This window comes from Arvicanthis niloticus, chromosome 25, assembly GCF_011762505.2.
Source record: "Arvicanthis niloticus isolate mArvNil1 chromosome 25, mArvNil1.pat.X, whole genome shotgun sequence".
Classification (NCBI taxonomy): Eukaryota; Metazoa; Chordata; class Mammalia; order Rodentia; family Muridae; genus Arvicanthis; species Arvicanthis niloticus.
Window position 1 is genome coordinate 18,744,784 of NC_133433.1, and position 27,978 is coordinate 18,772,761.

The 27,978-nt window shown below is 34.7% G+C and overlaps 1 protein-coding gene across 2 annotated transcripts in view; it reads right to left on the reverse strand.

Moving 5' to 3' along the window:
- Window positions 1-809: 809 nt before the first annotated feature.
- Window positions 810-27,978, reverse strand: part of Triqk (triple QxxK/R motif containing) — a 61,041-nt gene continuing 33,872 nt past the window's right edge. The window contains exons 3-5 of one of the 2 annotated variants that reach the window (XM_076924148.1): window positions 19,594-19,672; window positions 7,446-7,531; window positions 810-1,895 (exon numbers count right to left, since the gene is read on the reverse strand). In XM_076924148.1, the coding sequence (XP_076780263.1) occupies window positions 1,782-1,895; window positions 7,446-7,531; window positions 19,594-19,654 (261 nt within the window). In that variant the 5' untranslated portion in view covers window positions 19,655-19,672 and the 3' untranslated portion in view covers window positions 810-1,781. Of the gene's footprint in view, window positions 1,896-7,445; window positions 7,532-19,593; window positions 19,676-27,978 lie in introns of both variants that reach the window. The other variant, XM_076924147.1, reaches the window with a different exon arrangement.

The following is a 27,978-nucleotide window of genomic DNA, read 5'->3' on the forward strand; positions in this document are numbered from 1 at the left end:
ACGAGACTGGAAGAAAGCAGCATTTCTTGACATGTGGCATGTCACTCAGGAAAGTAAAAGGCCCATCAAATCCAAAATGCCAGCTTGGATATTCCCTTGCCTCCCACTTCTCGAACAGACAGACCACATGGCATAAAATGCGGCAACCTTTCCTAAAAATGCCACTTGGATGGGTCCTCTGTGGTGAGCATGTAAGAGCTCTCGCTCCCTCTCTTGAGTCTGTGAGTTCAAAAGGAAGATTCCAGCAAATAACTCTGGCTAAATTTTGCCCTCTGATGTTTGGCATAAATAAGATGTGAGGATATTGGAACCTTTGGCTGTTTCACACTGATGAAATAAATTGTGCTACTTAAAAATTTCTACAGAACAAATGCTACACTGACATACTGAGGTTTTTTTTTTTTTTGCAAAAGTACCAAAGAATATCTGTTCTTTTAGAAACTATGCTATAAAGCTTGATTTATTCCTACAGTATTTATTAGAGCTTCCGCTTCTTGGCAAGCACTGAAATGATCTTAGAATTGTTTTTATTTTTTCATAATGTCAATGTACACTCCAAAATCCTGTACTTACTTCAAAATAGCCATTTTATTCATCTTTATATCAAAGAGGAGCATATATATATATAAATATATATAAATATAAATATATATAAAGTATATATATATATATATATACTTTCTAGGCTTTGTGTACTCTTGTACTTTACGATTTTGTTAAAATTCTGATTACCAATAAAAATATTGGATAGTCATTACACTAAACAACAAAATACATAGAAAACATTTACGAAAAACTACACATAAAAGTAACATGTAACATATATTTTTTTATTATTTCTTCTACAGAGTCATAATTAATTCACAAGAGACAAAATGCAATTAAAAAAACTTTGTAATGTTCAAATTTAAGAGACGAGCCAATAAAATTATTCTGTGTACGTACACTCCTGCTAATTCTGCAGTGTAAAAAACCCTGCACAATTAAATGGCAGATTGTTACACAGCTCCCTAACAAGAGAGGCAAACTGATACTGCAGGCAGCCAGAACAACATAATTAATATAGAATTCCAACTTTATATTAATGGTGTAATAAGTTAATTAAAATCAAGATCAGCTGAACTTTCTATTTACACCAGTTCAGGCAGCCCAAGAGACGAGAAACTCCACTTTAGGGACATATGTGACTCTTTGAGCTTCTGTCATCCAGGTGCCATTTCTGACGCAGCACATGTGCACTAACAGTTGGCAAGGAAGAAAAAGATTACTGTGGATGTATGTGCAGATAGTCTCCCTAATGACATAAAATATGGCTGGGAAGAAAGCACGCTTCCTTGTAAAATAGCAATTTCATATGACTTTCTATTCCTTCTTGCAGTCTGAATATGATTTTGAGTATGCTTCTGCAAATGGCAATATATATGTTTCTTATAATATACACAGGATATAATAGGTTTAGTGATTTGTAACCAATGGAGTTATTCATATAAATTGAAAAAAATCTGGAAAAAAAATGTCGCCATCTTATTTAACTGTACCATGAATAGGCTATCTGCTAGATCAGAGATTTATAAAGTATCACGTAGCATACGTGATCCTACATTGCTGAGTAAGGTCCTTTTTTGATACCCTATGCCACTAAGCACAAAGATATTTCTGCAAACTGACAGTACCAGGAAGCACATTTTCAAACTGTTCTAGCTTTGGAAATTGGCAATGTGTTTGTCTCCAGAGATGCTCTTATCAGACTTATTTCCTTTTCTTTCTTGATTGCTGCTCAGCTAATCTTCATCTGGGTCCAGATCAGAGTCAATATTTGTGGACAGTCGGAGATAAAAGAAAGCATAGAACGCCAGGAGCAGGGCCAGGATAGCTGCTAGCATGAGGCCAACTTCCTGGAGAGGAGAAAATGGCAGACGTGAGCTGATGATGACAGCAGCCTCAGCACATACAATAGCAACGTTACTCCATGGTGGAGGATGAATAATGTCAGCTCAATACTTATCAATTAGTCATCTATTTTTCATTAACAAGATGTACTGCAGCAGCAAGTACATAAGTTTGAGTGTGGCATTTCTATTATGATTTTTCTAGGGGTAAAATTGAAGTGTGTTTAATAGAATTTCTTAATTTTGTCATCAAAATTTTAAATATAACCAGTGCAGTCTGTGCTTATATATTCCAGTTGTTCTCTGACTGAGTACATGTAACTGTTATTTTTTTTAACTATTATGTTATTCATTAGTGATGTAACTTACCAGAAGATATTTTACAAATTATCACTATTTCCTATTGGGAAGAAATGCCCATGATAATTGATTTCAAGAAATAGATGATATACAAACATAACAATTCACACATTTGTGAGATTATTATAGAATTATAAAATACCTTCTTCCCTCTCCCCTTCTCTCACCATTCCTTATTTCCTTCCCTGCTGACCTCCACATCCGCCTCCTCTTCACTGTTATTAGATTTTGTTTCTTTCACTCTGTTTCCTCCTATCCTCTACTTTGTTTTTGTTTGTTTGTGTTTTTCTTTTCTTTCTTTTTTTTTTTAAGATAAGCTGGCCCCTAACTTGGTAAATGGCTGACTCTGGCCTCCAGCTACTGTTCTTTCTTCCTTAGACTACAGCTGGAGTCCTAGGATTGTAGGTTTCTGCCAACGTGCCTAGCTACCCATTCCACTTTGTAGAACCCAAAGATCTGTAAATTACAGAGTGGGAAAGTGAACTCTGAGCTCATAAGACATGTGCTTCACTTTAGCTCAGAAGACAGGGCTTATATGCTACCTTTTGTACTTCGATGTTAATTTTATTAATCATTACTATTACATAATGGATAAAATTTAATATACTATAAACCACATTTCCTTCAAAATATTAGTGTGTGTCTGTGTGTGTGTGTGTGTGTGTGTGTGTGTTTTGTGAAGTAACTTTCTCAATATTAACATGTTATTTTACTGCACAGGAAGAAAGAACAGAGTCAGCCCTGACCCAGCAGCCTCTAGAATACCTACTGATTTCCACCTCTGTATCTCACCCCTTATCTTGCTTTGTATTATGGGGAAGAAATTCATTTGCATTTGTAGGAATATATTTTATATTTCATATGAATGTAAAATAAATAATTCAACATGCGCCACCTAATAAACTTTAAAAAACATTAAAATGGATTTGATGTATACTCAACATAAAATTTCAGGCAAACGCTGAAAATATGGATAGACATTATGTAAAGATTTTTCCCTTTCTTGATTACATTTATTTAAATATCCAAACTATGAGAATAAATATTAATAAAAAACCTGTGTCAACAAATTTTGTGCGACTTGATTTTTAAAATATCATACATCAATATCATGTCAAATGAAAGTGAAATTTTCTTTGTTACAGCTGGAACATTTTGACATCTCAAAAGGGCATGGCTACATCAGACAGGTTTCATTTATTCTCTCCTATCCGCAGCTGTGCTCCCAGGCCCATCTGGGTAAACGGCCACTAATTTTAAGAGGATGTAATAAACAAGTGACAGCCACCAACCCCATCTGCTCTGTAAAGTGGACAACAGGACACTTTAAAGCAACAGCAGCCATTGCTTACAGAAGCTTAACGAAAGAAAGATGTTTTTATTCTCAAGACCCTGTTTCTCATCTTACTGGTAATCAATCTTAAGGACTGTTTTTCTATCCACTGTTCTTAAGGCAACCTGCTATTCCCTCATTAAATGAGTTCAGGACATTCACAGGTATGAAGAAGACTGTTGGCAGTAGAAGGCAGAGATTATGTATAAAAAGGCCCCTGTCCTTCAGTGTTGTCTGGTCAGTGTGTAGATAAGTTAAAAATCACCGTGGGCCATGTCACAAACAGTTTCCTTCAAAATGCATTTTCACTGAGGCAAACACCATGGAGGGTGACTGTTTTGAAGGTTCATGCCATGATCAAATCTCAAAATTAAGCTTTCAGAATGCTGGAGGCTATGACCATAACCTTAGACACCTGTAGGCATATGACTCCCTTTCCAAGTCTTGGCTGCTATTCAGATTTGAACCCGAAATAACAAAAAGAACAAACAACATTTCAAGCTGTTCATCCTAAAGGGATGCTGGCAGGATCTGCCTGACACTGAATATTTTATTTATGTGGAGAAGCTAAGTTTTCTATCCTTATTCCTTTGTGATGACTATGTTTTCCTAATAGGCTTTTAAAATTAGCAAATGAAGATTTGTTTCCTTTTCCATGTTGGGAAACACAGGTATCTGAATTGTATGAGAATTTTAGTGATATGTACATATGTGTGTCTCTGCATCTATATATGTTTCTCATGCTTTAATTTTTGGCGCCTTTTCTTCTCATTTGTTTGGTCCTATTACAGTTTGTTTGGTTTATTATTATTATTATTATTATTATTATTATTATTATTATTATTTAAATGCCTGTTTGGCTACTAGTGAGAGACAAAAGGGTGTGGATATGGAGGGGAGGGAGGTGTGGAGGATCTCAGATGATTTGGGGGAGGGGAAACCATATCAGAAAATACTGCATACAAATTTATTTTTAATAAAGGAAAATAAAAATTATTTTTAAAGATGAGAAATTAATCTTCTATTTGAAAAACAACCAAGTATGAAAGTTGGTTGTGGAAATAGCTCTTAGTGCCATTTATAGCCTTTGTATGTCTTCAGTTATGATTCTGATTCACACTTATGACGCATAGATTAAGGGTGGTTTCTAAATTAGAAATAAATTCTACTTAATATGACATATTTATGTATTAAGCTCAAACTATTTTTTTTCTCCAAAACATTTTCTATTACTCAGCTGTACATTTACAACAAGGCACCAGAAGCCTTATAAGGTAAATGCCCTACCTCCCAAGTATTCACTCTCAAGGCTCAGTGCACTGGTTTAACATGGTTATTCAGTGGAGGTGATTTCCTGTATGTACACTCTTTTCAAAACAATCATGTCTTACCCATCTTTTTCCAGAGATTCTACAATATTGTAATAGCTTATAGTGATTTCTCAGAAACACTGTATCTAGTAATGTCTATATGACTTCAATAGTAAGCATATTAAAAGTGTGTGACACTTTCAAGACTTTAAGTCATGAATATCCACAATACTATCTCCATAAGCACATCCAAGAGCACTTTGTATCATATCCTAATGGCTACACAATACAGGGTCAACTGAAGTAAGGAAGGCCCTGACAAACATTCATGAGAAGTCTTTTTTTATCCAAACTAGACACAGCTAAGTTTGAGTTTTCTCTACCACTCAGTATTCACAGATGCCATGGCCATGGGAAGCTCAAGGCTCTACATTGTTTTCCCTGTCCTTTCATCTGTGTGGATCCTTCTGAGGTAAACGATGATGGTAGACTCCATCTCCAAATACAGCTTCTGAGGCTTCAGATCTCTCTCAGCAGCAGCAAGGGTCACAAGGGATGAGACCTTGGGTCCTTCATTGTATGCTTACTTTTATAGCCATTGGTGTGCTTTTTCTGCTTTGTGGAACTGTTCACACTTTCTATGGACATAATTCACTCAAAAGTAGTAAAGTATAATGTAACGTGACATTATGGTCATCGTGTATCAACTAGCGAAGAGTCAAACATGTTTGATGTTCATTAGTCCTCGGTTGCTTCTCTGACATTATCAGTGTGGATAAAATCACTCACTAGGGAAATTAAAAAGTATTAAAAGACAATTGCTGAAGGAAACTCTGTTATTTAAAATCCTATGCCAAGATGACAAGGCAATGAAGGTTTGACGGGGCAAACTAATCACTATGCTAGATTTCAAATGCAAGACACCTTCATGGTTCTGATTCTTAAGTTTCATATCATAGAAATGGCCTCAGACATATATTTATGCAAGAAAAATAGTAGTTCTGATTCTCAAGGCTTAGCAATCAGAATGATATGACAAATTATTAAAATATATCTATATTAGATACTTTCAGTACAGGCTTTAAATTGTGAGACTAAGGTAAGAAAAAGTCATTCTTCATAGGTTTTAAAGCAGATATTAGCTAACAATAGTGAGTACTCGAGTTTAACTTATAATCAGAACACAGTGATTTCTTCTAAGCAAGCCAAAACAAAAGTATAATAGCAAACTAAATAAGAGGTGTGTATAAAAATGTAGTATATAAAATATAAGTGGCTGCATTATTTCACAAATGTTAATATATAACTATTCATTAAACTATGTTAGGAATATATTTTGTTACATTAGTATTTTTTTAAATGCCTAGTATATTATAAATCAAAAAGCCAAATATTAATTGTTTCCTTGGGGGACAATGTTAAAATTGTTCCTATTATAAGATTCAAATTACCATGAGACCAAACAGAAAATAAATGCTAAGCATTGCTTTTTAAAATTTCATACCATTGTATCTTCTACAAATGAGTGCAACTTCCTGTGTATTTGAAAAAATAAAATGTAAGGTTTTATTTAAACAAAAAATTATTTTACTGTTAAAACCTACATCAGAACAGCAACTGAGGGGACTGAGCTGTACAAACAGCGCATCACTCAGTAAACTAGATCAACATCAGCAACCAGAAGCAAAAGGCAGGCAGTGCTTCATGATCATAATAGCAATTTCTGGAAGATAACCAAATATATCATCTGGCAGCTGAACAGCTGTTACAGCTTGCTGGTAATACCTTGGCATTTGTTATAAGCTATAACTTAGAAAAATTGATTTTTTATCTGCCAGATGAAAACCCAAATCTTCTTTTAACAGTTCAATATTTAAATAAAATATGTGTATTGGTCATTTTTCCTTTACACACTTGGTAACACTGGTTCCAAATGTCTTCTCCTACCCAGCTTACTTCATTCTAAATCCTCGGTGAACATTTGATATGAATAATAGGAAAGATAATTCTATTGGCTTCACTAGCATAGTGAACTAGTATCTGTTGACATCATTCTCAGTTGCATTCATCCCACATAAGCAGATAAACACTGGTTTGCCAAAAGGACGAGTTTGGGAATGTCATTAGAATTTCATTATACAGAGTACTGCAGACAATAAAAAGACAGTGATATTACAACAGTAATGTAAATGACTATGTATGGAAATTTACTCAAAGTCCAAGAATCTGAAGAAGCCCACAGACATGACTGAAATGTTTGAACAATAGTTATAACAGCTAGAACAATAACTTTAGGACTAACTTATTTTCCATATACTGTTTATGTTATATGCTTTAATTATACTTTTTTGAGAACCCTCAAAATTTCAAGATGGTAAAGATGTTTTGAATTAAGTAAATTATTTACAAAACCCTTCATTTTTGATATCATATTGAGATCTCACCAAGCTTAAGATGCCAAGAAATCAAGACTAATACAATTCAGTTGTGAAAATGTGTAAAATGAAGTGGCATACACGTATAAAATTATAATTTTATCGAACAGAAGCATACCTTTATGCCTATTGCTGTTTTCTTTGCTTCTGCTTTTAATTTGGTTGCTCGTAAAATAGGTTTGGTTTTTTTATAATCCTGTTTACCTGGAAAGAAATAGTTTCAGACAGTGAGTTATGTTTATGTATAATGAAAAATTCATAGTCACCTTTGAAATGCTGAGAATGTTTACATAAAGTAAAACATGGATAGGGAACCACATGAACATTCACATTAGAGATTAGCAGAGACATCACTCCAAATCACTGTGCCTTTTTACTCTTTTTGGAAGAAGACTCTGACAGACATCTTGATTTGATGTGCAAAGAATGTCAAGAGCAAAATTACAACTTTAATTTTTTAGAGACTAAGATATTCACAGTAAGTGCATCCTTTGGAAATAAAGGCACTGATAAATAATACATACATAACTATATTACCATATTATTTTGTAAAGTTAACTTTGTTTTAGTAATTACAAAATAACTCCTGAATTATTATATTGTAGACACACTAAATACTTAAACGATTAACTTCAGTAATATTTGGTGGTTTTTCTCTGAGACTAAAAGAATAACCTACACACAATTGACTTTCAATTCTCTAAATTCATTAGAACAAAGTAAAATACATCCTTTACTTTCATCCCCTCCACCAAAGGACACACACACACACACACACAACTAAATATCGCAGAAAACACATTTAGATATGATAATCTTCTTTACCACACTTCACAGCCAAGAAACAAGCAACATTGAGTTAAGGTCATACAATTTTTGGTTTTGGTGTACCATCTGGTGACCCCAATGACATGCCACACAAGAAACATTACTCAACCTCAGGGGGGTAAGTAGATTTCAGAACAAAAGGATTAATAAGAAAAATATGTATTTTAATACACTCAAGGGAAATAAGTCATATAAAGTACAAAAACTGTAAGCCATGATTCTGCGCAGTGCGCACATGACAATTGAGCTGATTTCCTGTCTTTACTCTGCTCTCCTATTCTCACTCCGCCCCTCTCCTCTCAGCGGTCCGTTTCCAGAGCTCATGTGCACATTTCTCTTATGTAAATGATACCGTGACTCGCTCCAAATATCCACATCTTCTTCATGTGCAAATAAATCTGAAAGTAGTTGATCTAAACTAAAGGAGATCATAAAAATTTAATGTGAAATAAATCTGCTTCTTAATGTGTCTACTAATGATTCAAAAGTACCTTTAAACTTTCATATAGATTTTTAGAAGTAGAAATGGCAGAGGAGTGAGGTAAATGGACAGTAATGAAGGAGACATTCTATGGTGGAGTTCATTACGCATACAAGTGCTTCTCTGGCTGCAGAGCCGCGTGTTAGTTTTTAAAGCAAGAGTATATGGCTCACCCTGCTGCAGTGCAGCCCCTCTTGCATCTAACAGCAGAAACTTAATAAGTGTTATTTGTTGATTGAGTTTAATGATTCAGAAATGAGTCAATTGTAAAATAATGCATATCAAATGTTCTAAATTTAAATCAAGAAATAAATAATTTTCAGAAAAACATGACTCTGACCCACTTTAAATTAGTAACATTTAATTTTGCTGAAAAAAATTAGAGAAAACTTGACAAGTGTTCATTCTGATTTCACATCTGAACAGTCAAGTTATTCTTGTCATGATTCCTGCAGAGATATAAACAGTTCAGAAGGATGAATGTGGCGGCACAGTTCTCCATTCAGGGTTACCAAGCATACTCCTGAGGAAAATCTAAAAATAAATGGGAAAATCTAAGAGATGAACAGAAAGACAGCACTCCTATTTATCTTCTACATGCTTTATAACAATCCCAATGTAAAAAGAAAAATAAGTATGCATGATGGTTTCAAACAACACAATTCATCCAGCATCTGCATTATTTAATATAATGTTCTGTCATAACACACATAAGATCTACAGTATCAGAGTCAGTGTAACAGTATAAATTTACCATGCAGCTTGGTGCCATGAAACCATTGGTTAAATTACTCTCTCCCATCTATACTTTTCCGGAACAAAGCTTCTAGATTATCATTGAGGTGGATGTGAACATCTACATGTGTATTTATAGTAGATGTTATTAAAATCAATACACAGCTGGCACATTCCCAAACAGCACATCTGGCATTAATTTACCATTCTCCTTCCGGTCCATGGTCCATGACACACAACAGCATACACTGCACAAAACAGTTTGCAGTGACAACACTTACAAAGCATCTTCTAAAGTCTTCCAACTCAGGCCTCATTTATCTACTAACATTTGAATGTTTTATTTTCTGACAGTGTCTTGTTATGTAGACCATATTGTTCTTGAACTCATGGCAACAATTCTCCTGTGTTCCCATCCCCAATACTATAGTTATAGATGTGGTCTTCACGTGTATATGAAATTGATACTTCTTTGCCCATAATGGCTGTAAAAACTGTAATACACAGAAGGCACTTGTATGTAGAGTTAGTTATTCAAACTAGATAATCAAGAGTTTTATGTGTAAAATATTAAGCTTGCTTTTGATTCTGGACATGCCAATAATACAATAGGAGTGGACAGTGTAGCACAGTGATTACATATGTGTTTAGCATCCACGAGGCCTGGGATTCAATCTCCAAGTACCTATAACAGCAAATAAATGCAAATAAATGACCCAAGTATTTCCAAGACAGTAACTTAAATTGTATACAGGGAACCATAAACTGATAATTTAAGACAATAAAGATAATCACACAGATATTTGTGTTAGCACAAGTTTTCCTGTTTTTAGGTATAGGTTGCAAACTCATATGTTAAATATACATATACTTCATGTATACTTATATCATCAACATATTTATCATATTTGTGGAAAAAAGCCAGTCTGAAATTTCTGCCATCTGCTCCGTTAAGATTTAGATATAAAGTGCAGTGAAGGCTTAGCTCTCCTCTGGTCATGTCTTTTTGGGGGTGAGGGACACTTTAGAAGGTTGGATACACCTGGAGGTGGTATGTCACTGGAGGCAAGCTTTCCAAGGTTACACCTAGTCCCTAGACCCTTTCTTTTGTCTAACTTCTGTCACCTAGAAAATGAGTAAGCCTTTGCCACATGCCCCTGCTGTCAAAGGCTTAGAATAAAAAGACCATAGACTACAACATTGAAAACCATGAGGCAAAATAAATTCTTTCTTCCAAAGATACTTTGTTAATTATTTTACCATACTATATGCATTATTTCTGTATACTCAATAATGATTTTTCCCAACTCTACTTCTTATCAATTGTGTTATACTTCATTTCTATAATATAATTCTGATACCTTTAAAACAGGTTTCCTTCATTTATTGACTGTGTGTATTTACATGCACTAAAGGTCACATGTGGAAGTCAGAGGACAGTTCTCTGGAGTCAGTCCTCTTATTCTACTGTGTTGATTCCTGGAATCAAACTGAAGTTGCTAGGCTTGTTGGCAAGTATCTTTCTCACTTAGCTATCTTGTTTGCTCCTATAATACTCTTTCAAAAAAATCATGTGTCTGTATGTGTGTGCATATGTGTAGATATATGTGTATGTGTGTGTATTTGGACTAATCTAAGTCCTGCATATGAGAGAAAAGATGATCTTTGTCTAAGCCTTACTTATTTTGCTTAATATAATCTTCAGCTCCCTCCTTTTTTTCTACAAATGGCATAATTTCATTACTTATTCTTAAAGCGATCCCCACTGATGGAAGAGTAGCATGAATGTTATGGAAGTCATCAATGACTTTCTGAATGAATCTAACACCAGCTATTTTAGATAGAAACCATATCTGGCACTGTTAATGGAGCCAAGAACCTGTGGATAATTAGGTTATAGGCAATTGGATTTAAGCCAATACTATTATTCAGTTAAATGGATATACCCATAGATCAGTGTATCTATCAACACTCACCAGAGAGGCTTCTTTTTTGCAGTAGATAACAATTAACATAAAGACCCTCAACTGGTCAATGTACAGAGATTAAGAAATGTTAGATACAAACCTGCAGTTGGTCAATGTACAGAGATTAAGAAATGGCGGATACAGAAGAAACTTAGAAGCTGGATAGGTAGGGAAATGAGGATGGAGAAAGCATCTCTCAGAGTCGCTAAGGGGGTAAATGTGATCAAAATATATTGTCTGATATTAACAAAATTTAATATTACTGAAAATGTATTTTATATATTCAATAATATTAAAATATTTTTAAAACCAAGCATTTCCCATAAAGAAAAAATATTTAAATGAATATAACACATAAATATTGAAAACACATACATAAAATATTTGTAGTAAAAGACACACATTTTAATACTATACTAGTTATCAATAATCACTCCCCATATCACATTGTCTTATCAAAGGATGCAATAACTTACATGATGCTCTAAATCAATATATCATCTATATATAAGCGATTATTTCATATTTAACATAGTAGATGCTTTAATATTACAAGTCCTTAAGTAGGAATTTCCTTAGTTTCATAAAAAATGAACAAAAACCAGACAATTGCCCTTGGCTCTACTCTACTCACATCTTTACCACTGGGCAGAAAGGAAACTATGTTTGCCAAGATCACTGTTCAGGCTCACTATCATGTCTGGTTACTACTTTATAAATGGTCATCTTGCCACGAGCATACAGCTCTTCTCTCAGCTCCACACTGGCCATGTTCGCTCTCATCACGCAGCACTGCTGCTTCTCCTCAGCCTCCACCTTCCAGCGTTAATGCTCTGTCAGTGCTCCGTCTGTTCTGAATGCTGCATAAGCTGCTTAGAACTCCATTGTGCTATCAAACAGGCACATGCAGAAAAGCTTCCTAAACTGTTATTCTCCAGATGAGAATGCAGCTGGTTCTGCTTCAAAGGCACAGCCTTTCACCTGCAAATGGACTTGCTTCTACACTTACTCCTCAATTCATTGTCTTTTATTTGTGTCTGCAAATCTTTAATTGCCTTTAATTAGAAAAAAAGTAAATTCGGTGCCTTAATCTTTCAAATACATTCCATCATAATTCTGTCTGGGATGAATACCAAGCTCTATTCACTGTCTGATCTCTATAACAAAGATATATAATTTATTGTCCATTTATATAGACCACACCAATTAAGATACAATAGAAAAGAAGAGAGATAACAGTCAAAACATTTGAAAAGAAAAATTTGCAATCTAAATTTAATTACTCAAATGAATTATTGGAAGATGAGTTATATGTAGCATGCCAAAAGCACTGACAAATATTATTGGCTAATCAACAGTAAAGACTTTTATCTTGCCTTCAACATTTTAGAATAATTTTCAACTGCTTCAAATACCTCTTATCTTATTCAAAAGTCAAAAATATTTTATAATCTTTTCTTATACTACCAGAAGTAAATATAATGTCAAGACAATTTGTTACATAATTTTCAAACTGCCATATGAACTGCCATAAGGTATTTTTTACTGTATTGATACACCATATAGCTGCAGAAATTTCACTACAAAACCAAAACTCAACAGTCTTTCTCAGAGTATCTATAGAAAACTCTAATAACCACATAAGTAAACAATTTGCATTTTGATATCTTAAAGATAAACCAACTTACAAATATTCATAAGAAATTGTATACTTCAAATAATATCCAAGTTGGTGAAATTATTACATAATATGAAAAAATTAGACATTGATCTAAAGAATATACAAATTTAGCTCTTGTTGGACACATAAAATGATACCATATGCTTCCTAAAAGATAAAGGTAATGTACTTATTAAAATTTAATTTTTTTTTCAAAATTATATAGATATCTTGATTACAGCAAACAACCTGATAAACTAATTTCTAAACATGCAAACATAGCCCAAACACTTAGTTTAATGATGTTATGGAGATAATTACAAAAATTTCTAGTGGTGGGCAGAAAATAATGACAGCTATTATAGATTTCAAAGGCGACATCATCTACTACCACCATATAAATAAACAAGCACTAAGATTTATGGTACTTAAGGAAAATAAGACAAAAATGGCTAACATGAGAAAATAAAACATTTCAGAAGGGTTACATAACTAAATCAACTATATCTTTTAGCAATTTCCTAAGTTAAAAAAATTGAAGCAGACAGAGGCAACAACATGAGACAAGCCAAAATGGAACCTGAAAGCCCATGAGACCTTGGCCCTTCACGGATTATTGTAGGTGTTTGAAAGTTGCCAAGGGCAGAAGACACTGTCTTCTTCACCAACTTGTTTTCCAATAACATATATACAAATAACATTACATACATTGAGCATGTTGCATTCAGAAATATATATGCACATATATATACATATGTGTGTAATAGCAATTAATAAAAAGGAGATTATAAATTTGAAAAACAGCAATGAGGCCTATAAGGGAAGGGTTTGCAGGGAGGAAAGAGAAGGGAGAAATATTGTAATTATAATCTAAAAAATAAAAATTAAAAATATTTAAGCAAATCTTTACTAAGTTCCTTCTGTAAATATCAGTATAGATACAATAAAAATAAGAGCATCTGCCTTTTAGAATATTAAATGTTAATAAATACAAACACCTATTACATATGAGAAATAAGAACACTCAATATGTTTTAAAAGTTGATAAACACTACATTTCAGTAAATCTAATATGACAGAAAAAAAAACAGAGAATAAAGAAAAATCCCAAGGAAAAAAGAAAAAAATTCAATTATATACTTATGAAAGAAAATATTTAGTTCAAACATTACAGAGCTGTAGAATAGGGTGTAAACTAAAAGAGAACATTAACTTTAAATTAATATAAATTTAAGCTGGAAAATAAAGAACTTCTATTTAAAGTTATAAATTAAATGTTTATCCAAATATAAACATTTTTGAGGACTATATAAGAAAACATAAAATTTTAAAGTCCAGGTTAAAAAAAAAAAAAAGAATGAGAAAGATAATTGAGAATTAGTCAAAAGCCAGAAGGAAGTTATTGATACTAAATTATAACAAAAAGGCTCAGAAAATAAACAAACAAAACTTTTTAAATACTTTAAAAGTCATTAAAAAAGAAATGGGGAAACAAAATAAAAATAAATATTAATTTTGACATAGTAAGCAATAAAATGGATAGAAATGTAAAGATATGTCATTATAATAGAACAATTTAATTTTCTTTCTTGAACAATGGAGAATGTGTATATATATATATATATATATATATATATATATATATATAAAACAAGAGATCGGAAAATCATAATTAGATGAGCAGTGTTGTATCTAAATGTAAGATAGTAGTTTTCTTTCAACAGCAGACAGGACATTAGGAAGATTGACTGCAAAGAACAAAGTATCTAGCAAAACGTTATAACACCAAAAAACTCTCTCTACAGATTTGTATGCAATTTAAGTTGCTACCAGCTTTAGCTAGACTATTATGCTGCATGTAAGCTTCTGAGCAATTAGAGCCAAACATCAATAGTAGACACAGAAAAGATAAAGACTATAGCACTAAAGAATCATCAAATTGCAAAGAAACAGCAAGGGAGGAAAAAATTAAAAATTAGAAACCAACAAAATGGCAAAAGTAATTCATGTTCTATTGACAATTATTTTAAATGTAAATGGATTAAATGTACCAATAAAGAAACAAATAGCTGAGCAGAATTTTAAAAGACACAATTAAATTCATTCAAGATGAGAATCACTTTAGATTTAATGATACATAGGCTGTGTCATTATAGAAACAGAAAAGATATTGAAGAGGGAGGGATGAGAGGAGGAGAGCGAAAGGGGGAGAGAGAAAGATAGAGACAGAGACGAAGACAGAGAGACAGAGAGCGAGAGACAGACAGACAGACAGACAGACAGACACACACACACACACACACACACACACACACACACACGGAGAGACAGAGAGAGAGAACGCTACAGTCAGCTAGCCAGCAAGCACAGAAGTAACTAACTTACATCTGACAGAAACAAACTTTATAAAAGGTGTGACAAATAAAGAAGTAACAATATTATTATACATTAGTCAATTCAAGAAACCGATATAGTAATTATAAATGTTCCTTTGTCTTCAGAGGATAGGTCCAGGAACTTCAGTAGATGCTCATATCGAGGAAAATTCAGATGCTGTCTACAAATGCTGTTAGTATACAGCTAACATGTATATCTCAAAATACCTCTATGTTTCATACAGTCCCTAAAGCAGTACAAAGCCTGAATAATGCTGTATTATCTACAAAATGGGTGAAAATAAACAAACCCTATTCATGTTAAGGTCAGAGACAATTTTTCCATTCTGAGATTAGTTGACTCCATCAACTTTGAAACATGTGGATTAAGAAGATATACTTTGTATGTACTAAACCTTAAAGTACATACATAAAAGCATATATATATATATATATATATATGCATATATCTGTATTGTGAGATAAATAGATAGGTAATAAATAGAGAGGTGATATCTAGAGTTGTAGATAAAATTAGATATAATTATAGATAGATATTGATATGCATTGATATATGGATGAATGATAGACAAATTATGAAATTCAAAAGATCACTATGACAGAAAATAATTTATTGAGAGTATGCAGATTTTTATGGATAAAGCACCAAGATGAAACTAGTAAAACTAGATAATACATCTCATACATGAATATAGAGTATCCAATTCTGTAGTAGCAGATTACACAGTTTTGAGGGCATGCTTATATTTTCCATTATGTATCACACACAAGGAATAACAAATTTTATCAAACATAAGGAAGAAAACTAAACTCAGTTAAAATACCTTTTCTGTATACAATGAAAATACACATCAGCAAGTCAAATGGGAAAATTCACAAATGTGATGTGAAAGCAAATAACCAACTTAAATAATCAATTTTGTGACATGAAAATGAACAAATTGTGTGCAGCAAAAGTAGGAGCCAGAGTTTGAATGTGATTTTCAAAATTCATGCTGAAATGTAATTGACAACCCAAATGTTGCTAATACTTGGAGGTAACTAGGGTCATGCAGGACATCAGGATGGGACATAGTGGGACCGGAGACTCTAAGAGCAGAAACACAGTGAGCTGACTTGAGCTTTCTCCTGGTTTCCACGTGATACCTGATGATATGGTAAGATAAGGTAAGATGATAAGAAGCATCATGGAGGCATATGTGATATGCGAGCCAGTGGGTAGCCTCCGGAACCTTTCTTCTTCACACATTCCTGACTTTAGTTTTGTTAAAGAAGCAAATGGTCTGATACAGTATGAAGTGATGTTTGAACTAATAGCTACCTGCATTACAGAGAATCATTTCAATTAAACAACCCAAAGTAGATAAAAATTATGTAAATCTAAATTAAGTGCAAAATTAGCAGAATAAATACTAAAGACATACTATACGGACTAAATTGCAATAGGAAAAACATTAGCAAAAGAGAGTAGGGATTTTCTAGACTGAGGAAAGTGAACAAATACTGGGGGGGGGGCTGGTTATAAACTCAAACATAAAAGAGAGTAACAGGCTATCATGAATAATTATATGCCAACAAACTGAATAACTAGGGGAAATGGAAGGATTTATATAAACATGGGCATACTCCCCAAAACATTCTTTTTAGCTCATGGAACCAAGAAGGAATCAAATATAAATAGAAAACCTAAATAGACAAATAACAAATAAAGATACTGAATCAGTCAGTAATCAGAAATTCCCAGACTAAAAGCATCCTAGTACCAGATGCCTGTACAGATGAATTCTACCAGACATTTAGAAAAGAGTGTTCTTTGTAAACTCTTTCAAAATATATTAGAGAGAACATATCATTTCCAAGGAAGTTCAACTTATATTCTGAAGCTAAACAAAGACATTACCAAGCAAAAATTAATATCTCATATTCATAAGAAAACAGTTGCTCAGATCATCTATAAATTAGTAAAAGGCCAAATTTGACACCAAACTCAAAATATCATTCACATTGACCAAATTGTATTCACCCCAACTTTTGAGGTTAATTTAAATTGCCAACTCACCTAGATTTGGAATTACTATGAAATTATAGCTCTGTGTTTATCTGTGAAGATGTTTCTAACAATGTTTAGCTGAAAAGAGGATGCCTACAGTGAACTATGCGGCCATGTACCATTGGCTGGGCTTTTTGCCTGAGTAAGAGAATGAGATTTGAGCAACGTTCATTTCTCTTTGCTTCTGCCTGTGGGAATAATGACCAGCTGTCTCTCAGCCCTATCAATATGCCTTCTCTCACATGCTAGACTACATCCTATGAACCGTGACTCAAAATGGACCTCTCTTTCCTTAGGTTGCTTTTGTCAGATATTTGTCCCAGCAGTGATGAAAGGAACTAATGGAAAATTGGTACCAGGAAAAGGGTTCTATGATTGTGATGAACCTGATCAGTTTGGGTGCCTTTGGAACTTCTCTGAAAGAAGGATGAGAAAGCTTTTGGATCTGCAGGTAAGTAACTCCCTATAATGTTGTGTTACGGCTTGACTGACAATTCTTAGGGATAGCTAGTATGACTAGAATGCTAGTAGAGAGTAGAGGTCCAGACCATGAAGTTTCATTAACAAATACAATATCTGAAATGGAATAGAGGCCTTTCAAGTTGCCTTATTCCAAATAATCTTACTTAATTGTGCCTACCGCCTGATAAATTGAGTCAACTGAATTATGAAGTAATATGTACACAACAATAAATGAGAAAAAGGAGCCCTTTAACTTCAACTAGAGCAATGGGGGAAACAGGGAATTGGGGAGGGGCAAAAGGAAAGTAGAAATGAAGTAATTATAGTATAACCTCAAAGGAAAAAGATTCGAAAAAGAAGAGATGGATCTCTTTGGTTCTTATCAAGTTGAAGAACAGAAATGGGGATATGTAAATCAAACAGAGCAAAGCTGTGGCATGTAGAGATATAACATGGCTGCGTTAAATAATATTGTTTCATGTTAAACAGAAATTTTATGAGTATATTTAGGTGGATTTATCCTATACAAAAGAAGTCATTATGTGTGATAATTGATATTTTAATTGGATTTTCTATAGCCACATAATATTGATATGTGTATGTGTGTATACATAAAAATACATAGATTTTATATGGTTAATACAAAATACAAAATGTGTTCACTAGCCTATGTATTCTTATTTTTATTTTTTAATTTATACATTTTTTACAATTATTTACATTTATATAGTGCATGTTTTGGGAATGCTATAAAATAAATGTGTATTATATTTTTAACTTATTTTACTTATTTTATCTGAATCCATTGAAATCTTTTTTATTTTACAATTACTTAAGGAGGTTCTATTAATTCATTACATTTTTGTTTAAATATGAAATGGGTAGAGGTAGAGAGAAGAGGAAGAGTGTGGTATGTTGATTGTGAGAAGTGGTCGTTTAGCTTCTGATTTCTACCTTATTACACTTTTAAACACAATATGTCCCTATGCTACAAATTCTCTAAAGTCTTATGTTTTTCCTTGCATACTGCCTAGTATAAGAGTACTCTATGAGCACATAGAAAAAGCATGCATTTAGGTGCCAGCCGCTTCCTGCTCTCTCCCTAAATGTGCTATCTTCTCTCTAGATGGCCATCTTCCCCAAGGGCTCTTCATACTTTCCGAGGCTATGCTTGGAACATTAATTGACAACGCCTTGCATCTTGTCTCTTCTAACTCCTTACTTAAGACTCCTGGGAAGTTCGTTTTCTTTCTTAGCTCAGATCTACACGTGAAATGACATTTATATTTTATTCAGCACATTTTAATGAAGTATTCTGAAAATACAAATCACAGCCATAATGAGAAAACACAACTAAATATTTGAATGAATATAAAGAAATAACTTATGAGATGGTAATATATAAACTACTGTAAATAGTACAAATGAATAGCACTATTCATAAAAATATCAATATTCATTTTACTTTTATTCAATTGACAAAATCCCCCAAAGCACCTGAAAGAGCAAACACATGAAGCATGTTCCTTGCTAGTATGCAGTTTTACATTTGCTTTTCCTCCTAGAAACCTTTAAGGTATTACTTTATTCTTGTTTTTCTCTGAGTCATATACATTATAGAAAATGGATTCTTTAACTGACATATTGTCTATTTCTTAGCTTCTATTTGCAGAAGCTCATTGCTTACCTATTTGCTTTCTGTACTGATCAACAGGAAGTTTTGTATTGGAAGAGTCTTTTCTACCCATCTTTGATCTCCAAAATGCCTGCTAAAAAGAAAGAAAACCATTATAATAAAATATATTTTAAAAATCTATCTAAAAAATTCCCAAAGACTTCTTTAAAATCCTTTTTAAAGCAGTGAATAAAACTGCTACGAACTTAACTTCAATTAAACATCTACAAAAGACAACTACACTCTACAAATAAATCATCAGCTATACAATTACTGGTAATAAAATCTTTATTCATTTATTCTAGGTCACTTTAATTTTCATCAAGAACTAAACTCAATTAAGACAGAATATTAGAGAAGTATCTGTAAATGACAAATTTGTTTGCAGTTACCCACTGTGTTACAATTGAATGGAGGGGGTAAAGTATGTGAGTTGAATGGTTTGGGTTTTAATATGCCTCACGAGTGTGGCCAGGGTGGCTGTATACTGCAGCATCCTGTATACTACAGCAGCAGAGAGCACTGCCGTGTTATTACTCTCAGGTTTGCAGTCTGTGCTGCTGTATCTAATCCTCCAATCAGTGTCATATTCTGTCTTTATTAAATTTAACTGTTGCACCAGAAACTATATTCTTTCCACCAAATCTATACTTACTTCTTATTTTCACTGTTAGACTAGATTGCCAAGCTTTAATTAAAATAGTAATTAAGTTCTTATTATAGGAATTTGAATGTATCATTTTCAAGTGTAAGTATGAAAAACTCACAGGCATGACCATGTATGCTCTCCCCCACCTAAAGCAATGGAATATAAATGAGCCTCAGACAAATTTAGGAGATCCCATTTCTAGAGACTTGACTATCCAAGGAATGGAAGAAGTAGTTTCAATAATTTGTCATCCTCGAGAAAAGAATTAAATTCTCTTGTGAGTCAGTAGATATTTGTGGGTCGTGTTTACTATAGTCACAATGTTCACAAATGCAATGCAAACACCAGTGCTCCGAAGTTGCTCCTTGTTTCTTTTGGCGTAGTTCGATGTGAAAAAAATAGGTGAAAAAGATATGGTCAAGCAAGAAGTCATTTAAGGATTAAAACCACAAAGGCCTCATTATTATTATTATTATTATTATTATTATTATTATAACAAATATGCATAAATATATAAATACAGTCTGCCTTGTCTGTTTAGTGTGACCTGAGCTTTCATGATTTCAGGACTGAGTACTTTGTACTGGGTACCAATTAGGGGCTGTATTCCTGGGACTGAGGGGCTAACTCTCCCTCCCTGAGCAGTCATTAGCTGCCTTTGTCTAGGGAAGAAAGGAAAGGAAGTAGAGAAGTAATATAATTATATTTTAATTAAAAATTAATAAGTAGAAATACATAAAGGCACAGGAGTTCTAAGAACTTGGGGCTTAAGAGGCTGGAAAAGCTAACTTCTAAAAAGCAGATTGGAAGAAAAAAACTGAAAAATCTTTGAAGATCAGTTTGAAAGTCAGTTACTATTTCTCATCTGAGAGGGCAGGGATAGAGAAACGGGAAAGAGAAAAGAGATAGATAGAGAGACAGTAGAGGAGAATGTGACAGAAAGAGAGAGAGAAAAGAGAAAGAGGAGAAAGACAGGGAGAGAGGGAGAGAGGGAGAGAGGGAGAGAGGGAGAGAGGGAGAGAGAGGGAGAGAGAGAGAGAGAGAGAGAGAGAGAGAGAGAGAGAGAGAGAGAGAGATTGATGGGAGCTACTGTTGCCCTGTATCTATTACTTCAGATTATCTCTGAGTAGAAATTAGAGGATAAAAGCAACTATCCAGAAATTTCAAAGAATAGCCAAAAGGCTGATGGAACAATATTTAGGAAAGAAAATATGACAAAATTACAGGCACATGGAACTCCCTGTAAGTGGTTATGGAGACTAGCAAAAATTGAGAAAACTATTTCGTAAGATAGACACAACTTAAAGCACAAGATTGGGTGAATGAAAACAGGCCATGGTCCTCGTTCTCTGAAGAAGCTGATCTAGTGCCATGGGAGGCAACTGTACAGTGTGATGTCACCTTCACACTGAAGGAGGAGACAGCCAGAGGAGGCAGTCACACACAGGAATACACACAGGAGTTTCTCTAAATGATCATGATTTAGTTCAAAACAAAATCTCCCCACAGGTGATACTATGAAGGGAAAGGGTACGCTGTAACTTTCATAGTCTGGAAACCTCAAGGAGCTCAGGACAGAATTTGAGGCAGGACAATCTGTTCTAGTCTCGCAGGTTTGTACTGGATTAATAAAAGTGGAGTTCTTTCAGGTTCCAAATAAACAGAATTTTCCTAATGGGTTTTACCAGAGTACTCAGATACCAACTACATTCGAAGTCTGTTCAAGTTAAATTACATTCTTTATACATCCTCACAGAAATAGCCTATAATGCTATCATTCAACACAGCAAAGCCACTTCCACCCATGTATAAGAAAATTAGAAGCTCATCAAAATGCTTGCTTTTCTTATAATAATAATAATCTTCAGACTGATTGTATAATAATACCTAGGAATATAAAACATCTGCTGATAACAGAAAGTCAAATAAATTAAGCCTTTATCTCTAATAAACCACAGTTATTACATCTAAGATGATACATACTTAAGTTTTCTGAGACTAAGACATCACCAAAGCCTATATAGTCTTACTTGTTATAAATCAAAACATTAAAAATAGTTCTGTCAACACAAGCCATAAATAATGTCAATAGATATAATTATTCATATAGCAGTTCTATTTTGCATAGTTTGCATTTATTAATAGTAAAGTGGAATCATTATTTTAATCCTAATTGTGTACAGCTTGAAGACAGACCCATTTCAAGAGAGAAGTTAGTTTGCATGAATAAAACACAAGATAATATTATATCTTCAATATAGTTTTGTTCTTTCATGGAATATGCTTAAGATAAACACACAAAGCACAGGAAATTGCTGAGTCTGTGCACCAAATGGCTGTTCATAAACAACCCTTCATCATTGTCCTTACACGACCCTTGTATTCTAGTCATTTAACAATAGGAACACTTAAGAGGTCAGTACTATATTGATTAATCACTTATAGCAATAAAAATCAGTATCTAAACTGAAATTTATTAATTTCCAAATGTGCTTTTCATAATATTATGACAAAAAGGTTAACCAATCTAAATTGTTACAAGTGTAGGAAAGCTGTAAACAGAAAAGATATTATAAATATAAACAGACTATAAATAATATATATTATATATATTTATCATACATAAAATTATAAATATCTTAGGAATTTTAAAGATCTATACAAAAGACAAAAACTAGCTTATAATTATTATTTCTAATTTTTTAGTGATTGATAATAATACTTGATCAGAATTATAAAAATCCAACTTTCTTACTTTGTTTGAAATAATTATATTCTATTCTTTAAAGCCAAAGCACAACATTTAACCAAATGATGAGTAAAAAGTAAAATTAAAAGCCTAAAAATAACTATGAACATGACTAAATTTTGTTATGCAAAATAAGCATAAAGTAGATTTTGCTTTACTCATAAATGCATTGATCCTATTTTAAATGACCTAAAGACATGCCTGTTCATCTGTGTTTCAGACATCTAGAACTTATAAGATGTTCTGACTGTGTTCTGCTCTTCAAAGCCTTTCAGTAATCAACATTCGTTTCTATTGCTTTGATGGCATGATAGCAAACTTCCAAGAAATCCAGGGAGACACTGGCACATACTGCCATGATTTCTAATAAGACATCTATTTGCATATGAGATCAGCCATGGTTTAAAACGTGTCGTGATAGATGCAGATTGGGAATAACAGATTTATATTAGCATGTACAATACCAAGATTGTATTCACAATTTAATTCCTTAGAGACTGTCTCGTCACCTTCTCTTATAAAGAACACAGAATTCCCTGAGGAGGTAACTTGCTCTGAGACCCAGCTCAACTAAAATATGGATCAATAAGCTCCTATTTATTATTTATGAATTTTGCTGTAGAAATGATTTCAGATTAAATTATCAGAGAACTTTTTATCTTTCTTGAGACTTGATAACATATTTAAGAAGAATGAATACCAATATTATTCTAAACATAGACCACATATTAAAATAAGTCATAATTAAATTTGTTAGTTAATTAAAACTTTACACTCTGGAATTTTTAAGATGTCATTACTGTTTATGTATAGTTTCTTAACTTGAATTAAACAGTAATTTGTTTCATATGTAGGTTTAAACATATTTTGGGTCATTTAGTTGGGCTGGAGATAAGGCTTAGTGAATAAGTGATCACCCTCTGTGGCAGAGGACCTCAGTTTCTTTCCAGCACCCATGTGGTGCAGTTCACAGCTCTCTGCACCTCCAGCTGCAGGGACACCTGATGCCTCTGACCTCCGTGGGCACATGCATTCACATGCACATATCTGGTTTCACTTCCACTCACACAAAAGAAATCTTTAAAAGCAAAAGTATTAATATGCTAAATCACATTGAAACCACATTGGTTTTTCATATATATCATATACATATACGTGTGTGTGTGTGTGTGTGTGTGTGTGTGTGTGTGTGTGTGTGTGTGTGTTTGAACATGCTTGGCCCATTGGAAGTGGCACTATTAGGTACTAGGAGGTATGGCCTTATTGGAGGAGTTGTGGCCTTATATACATATACATACACTTTTACATATATTTATACATATGCTTATACACATACATGTGTATGTGTGTGTGTTTGAACATGCTTGGCCCATTGGAAGTGGCACTATTAGGAGGTATGGCCTTATTGGAGGAGGTGTGGCCTTCTTAAAGGAATTATGTCTCAGTGGAGGCAGGCTTTTAGAGCTCCTGTGCTTACACTCCACCCAGTGTGGAATGAGACCCTACACCTGGTTGCCTATAGAAGAGTCTTCTTCTGGCTGCATTTGGATCTAGATGCAGAAATCTTGGATCCTCCAGCATCATGTCTGCTTACATGCTGCCATACTTTCCACTGAACCTCTGAAACTATAAGCCAATTAAATGTTCTCTTTTAAGAGTTACCTTGATTATGTTGTCTCTTAACAGCAATGAAACCCTAACTAAGAATATATAAATATATAGATATAGATTGTTTTCTGTAGAAGTCTGGATCATTAATAGTACCATTTAGGAAAGGTCTGAAAAAATTTACTCATGTTCATAGTGTTCAACACTTTTTATAAAGTCACCCCCAAAAGTGTAAAAGTAGGAAAACCAAAGCAGTTGTATATGTCTCTACTTCCAGGAAAAGCATTAAATGCAGATTATGATATTCAAATCCATATCAAAACATAGGTTATTAAAAGATTTAACTCTTGACCACAGAAAAATTAATATCTCAGCATTATGCCTAATAGAGCTATGAAAATTCTTAATTAGACATCAATTTTTATTTAAGTAGCCCAAGTGAGGCCCAAGGATCAATCCCACTTAAGAGGGAGTAGAAGGCAATCATGGGGAACAGAGGGAGGAAGAAACCTGGGTGGGAGACGGGACAGAGAAGGGAAAATGGGCACGTAATCAGGTATTGGGGAAGGGAACAGGAATGGAGCCCTGAGGGGCACCAGAAAGAATGGAAACAGGCACCCTCAGGAGGTAGGAGGTGAGGGGACCCACTAGAATTAACCATGGACCTGGGAGGTAAGAGACACTCAGGACTCAGAGGGAGGGGCTTTAGATGAAATGCCCAACAGTGGGAAGAGGAAGCTTGTAGAACCCACCTCCAGTAAAAAGATAAGGCAGCAAGTGGAGGGATGGGGTTGCCATCCCAAAATCAAAAACTCTGACCCAGAATCATCTCTGTCTAAAAGAACTGCAGGGGGAAAAAATGGAGAAGAGACTAAGGGAAAGGATGTCCAATGACCAACCAAATTGGGATCCAGCTCAGGGAGAGGCTCCAAGGCCTGACACTATTATTGGTGCTATGGTGTGCTTACAGACAGGAAATGGCCCTCCAAGAGGCCCAACAAGCAGCTGACAGATGCAGATATGTTGGGCCCCATTAAGGCACTGGTTTGGGCCTTGTGGACAAACCAGAGCCTGGCTCGGGTTTCTGAGGCCTTGTGGGAGAGCCTAAGCCTGGCTCGAGTTTTGAGACCTATTTCAGTCACTTCCATACCAGGGTGACTCAGCAAGACCTGTTTGGCCCTGCCTCTGCTAATGTAGAGCTTTGCCATTGGCCCTGTCAGTCACCCCATACCCTCCATTGCCCTTCCTCTGCACCCTATGTCATCTCACCCCACCAAAACTCCTCCTCCCTATGCTTTGAGTTTATAGAAGTAAGAGGCTGATGCAATAAAGTTGAGTTCCTACTTCGACAAGACTCCCGCCTGGTATGTTTCTTTTGGGCCATTGATACTCACCATCCTGCTCAGCCCAGAGAGACCTAGCAGGACAGGGACCGCTCACCTCTAGCCTGGCCCTGCCAGCAAGGAGCCTACACTGATACTTACACCCAACCAATGGGCAGAAGCTGAGGACCCCTATGGTTGAATTAGGGAAAATCTGAAAGTTTAGGAAAAGGACAACCCCATAGGAAGACTCAACTAACTTGGACCCTCAAGGTTTCTCAGACACTGAGCCACCAACCAGACAGCATACACTAGCTGATAATGAGGCTCCTGACACACACATAGCAGAGAACTGCCTGGTCTGGCCTCAGTGAGAGAACAAGCATCTAACCCTCAAAAGACTTGAGACTCCAGAAAGGACGGAGGTCTGGTGGGGTGGGGGAGGGTAGGGACATCCTCTTGGAGATGGGGAAGGTAGAATGGGGTGAGGAACTGTTGCAGGGTAGACTGGGAGGGAGAATGAGGATTGGGCTGTGAAAATAGATTAATAATAATAATAATAATAATAATAATAATAGTTTAAAAACACAAACTAAAGCATCATGCAGGATACAATGATGGTCATGGCTGATATTTCATCCTGATCATATGAAACATTCACTGTTTCCAGAATATTCAAAAATTACCCATGCAGTTGATATAGTAGAGTCTTCTGCATGATGGCAAGGCTTTTTGGGGTTATTTGTTTTCTATTTGAGTTCCACTGTGCTATCAAACTCAATTTTGTTTAAACAAACAAAACAACTGAAAATTAATGGTTCACTTAGCCAAAGCTGTCCATGAGATTTTGATCCTTCTATTTCTACCTACACATGCCAAGACTACAGAAATGCAAGACCAAGCCTGGTTCACATTAGCTTTGCGTTCCAACATGGTGACAAAGTTATTCACAGTTTCATAAATTTACTCAAGCCCTACAATTTGTTTTAAATATATTCGCAGTATGTCCTCAGCTGTATAACCTGTTTTTAAATAATGCATACTAGGGTCATCTCCACTGAAAAAAGTCAGACCTTTTCTAAATGATACCATCTATAATCCAGGTTTCTAAAGACAATTCTCCACATTTAGAGAAATGAAAAGAACATGCAAGAAGGGAGCTTTGGTAGGAAATAACGTGGAGGGTTTGGTAGCACATTTACTGCTGTGAAATGTGAGGCCTGTGAGAAGAAGGTGTAAAGTCAGAAGACTAGAGAGTCAGAGACTGGGATTGAGGCTTTGATGAACTGTAGAGTTTTGAGAAGACAGACTCATGGGTATGTACATATAAAAACATGGATTTGGTGAGCATGAATCACAGGGATACATTATGACACATAGTACATTACCTTTGGCTTTCTCAATGGCTTAATGCTGACAGAGAAAAAGATCCTATGATAGAGTAGAATGCATATTTTTCCAGGATGTGCACAACAGACAGAGAGCAAGGAAAGCAAAGGTCTAAGGGTAGTAAAAGGATGAGTATCCCACTCTGGGGCCTCAAGCTACAGAGGAAGTACTGATAGATGCCAAGGTACAGAGTTAATCAGAATTATTAATAGATCGGTCTTTAGACTCCAAGGCTCTGGTGAGTTAACACCAGAACTCTGGAGTTACAAATAATCAAATATTTGACTGAAATGGCCTTCTTATTAAGGAAGAACTGAGAATCATAATGAAAACTGAGTGAATGATTACTGAGATGGAGCCTACTAATTTGGTCGAAGGTTGCCAAAATGGCAGACCACAATGCGGCAAATAAATAAAGTAAATAAGAGAAAAGATAAAGTTTTCATTGTAAATGTAGATAGTGAAGGGACCTGGATATAGCCACATGCAAGCCTGGTCACAGAGAGCCACATGTAAGCTTGGTCACAGAGAGCCACATGCAAGCCTGGTCACAGAGAGCCACATGCAAGCTTGGTCACAGAGAGCCACATGCAAGCCTGGTCACAGAGAGCCACATGCAAGCTTGGTCACAGAGAGCCATGTGCAAGCTTGGACACAGAGAGCCACATGCAAGCTTTGAC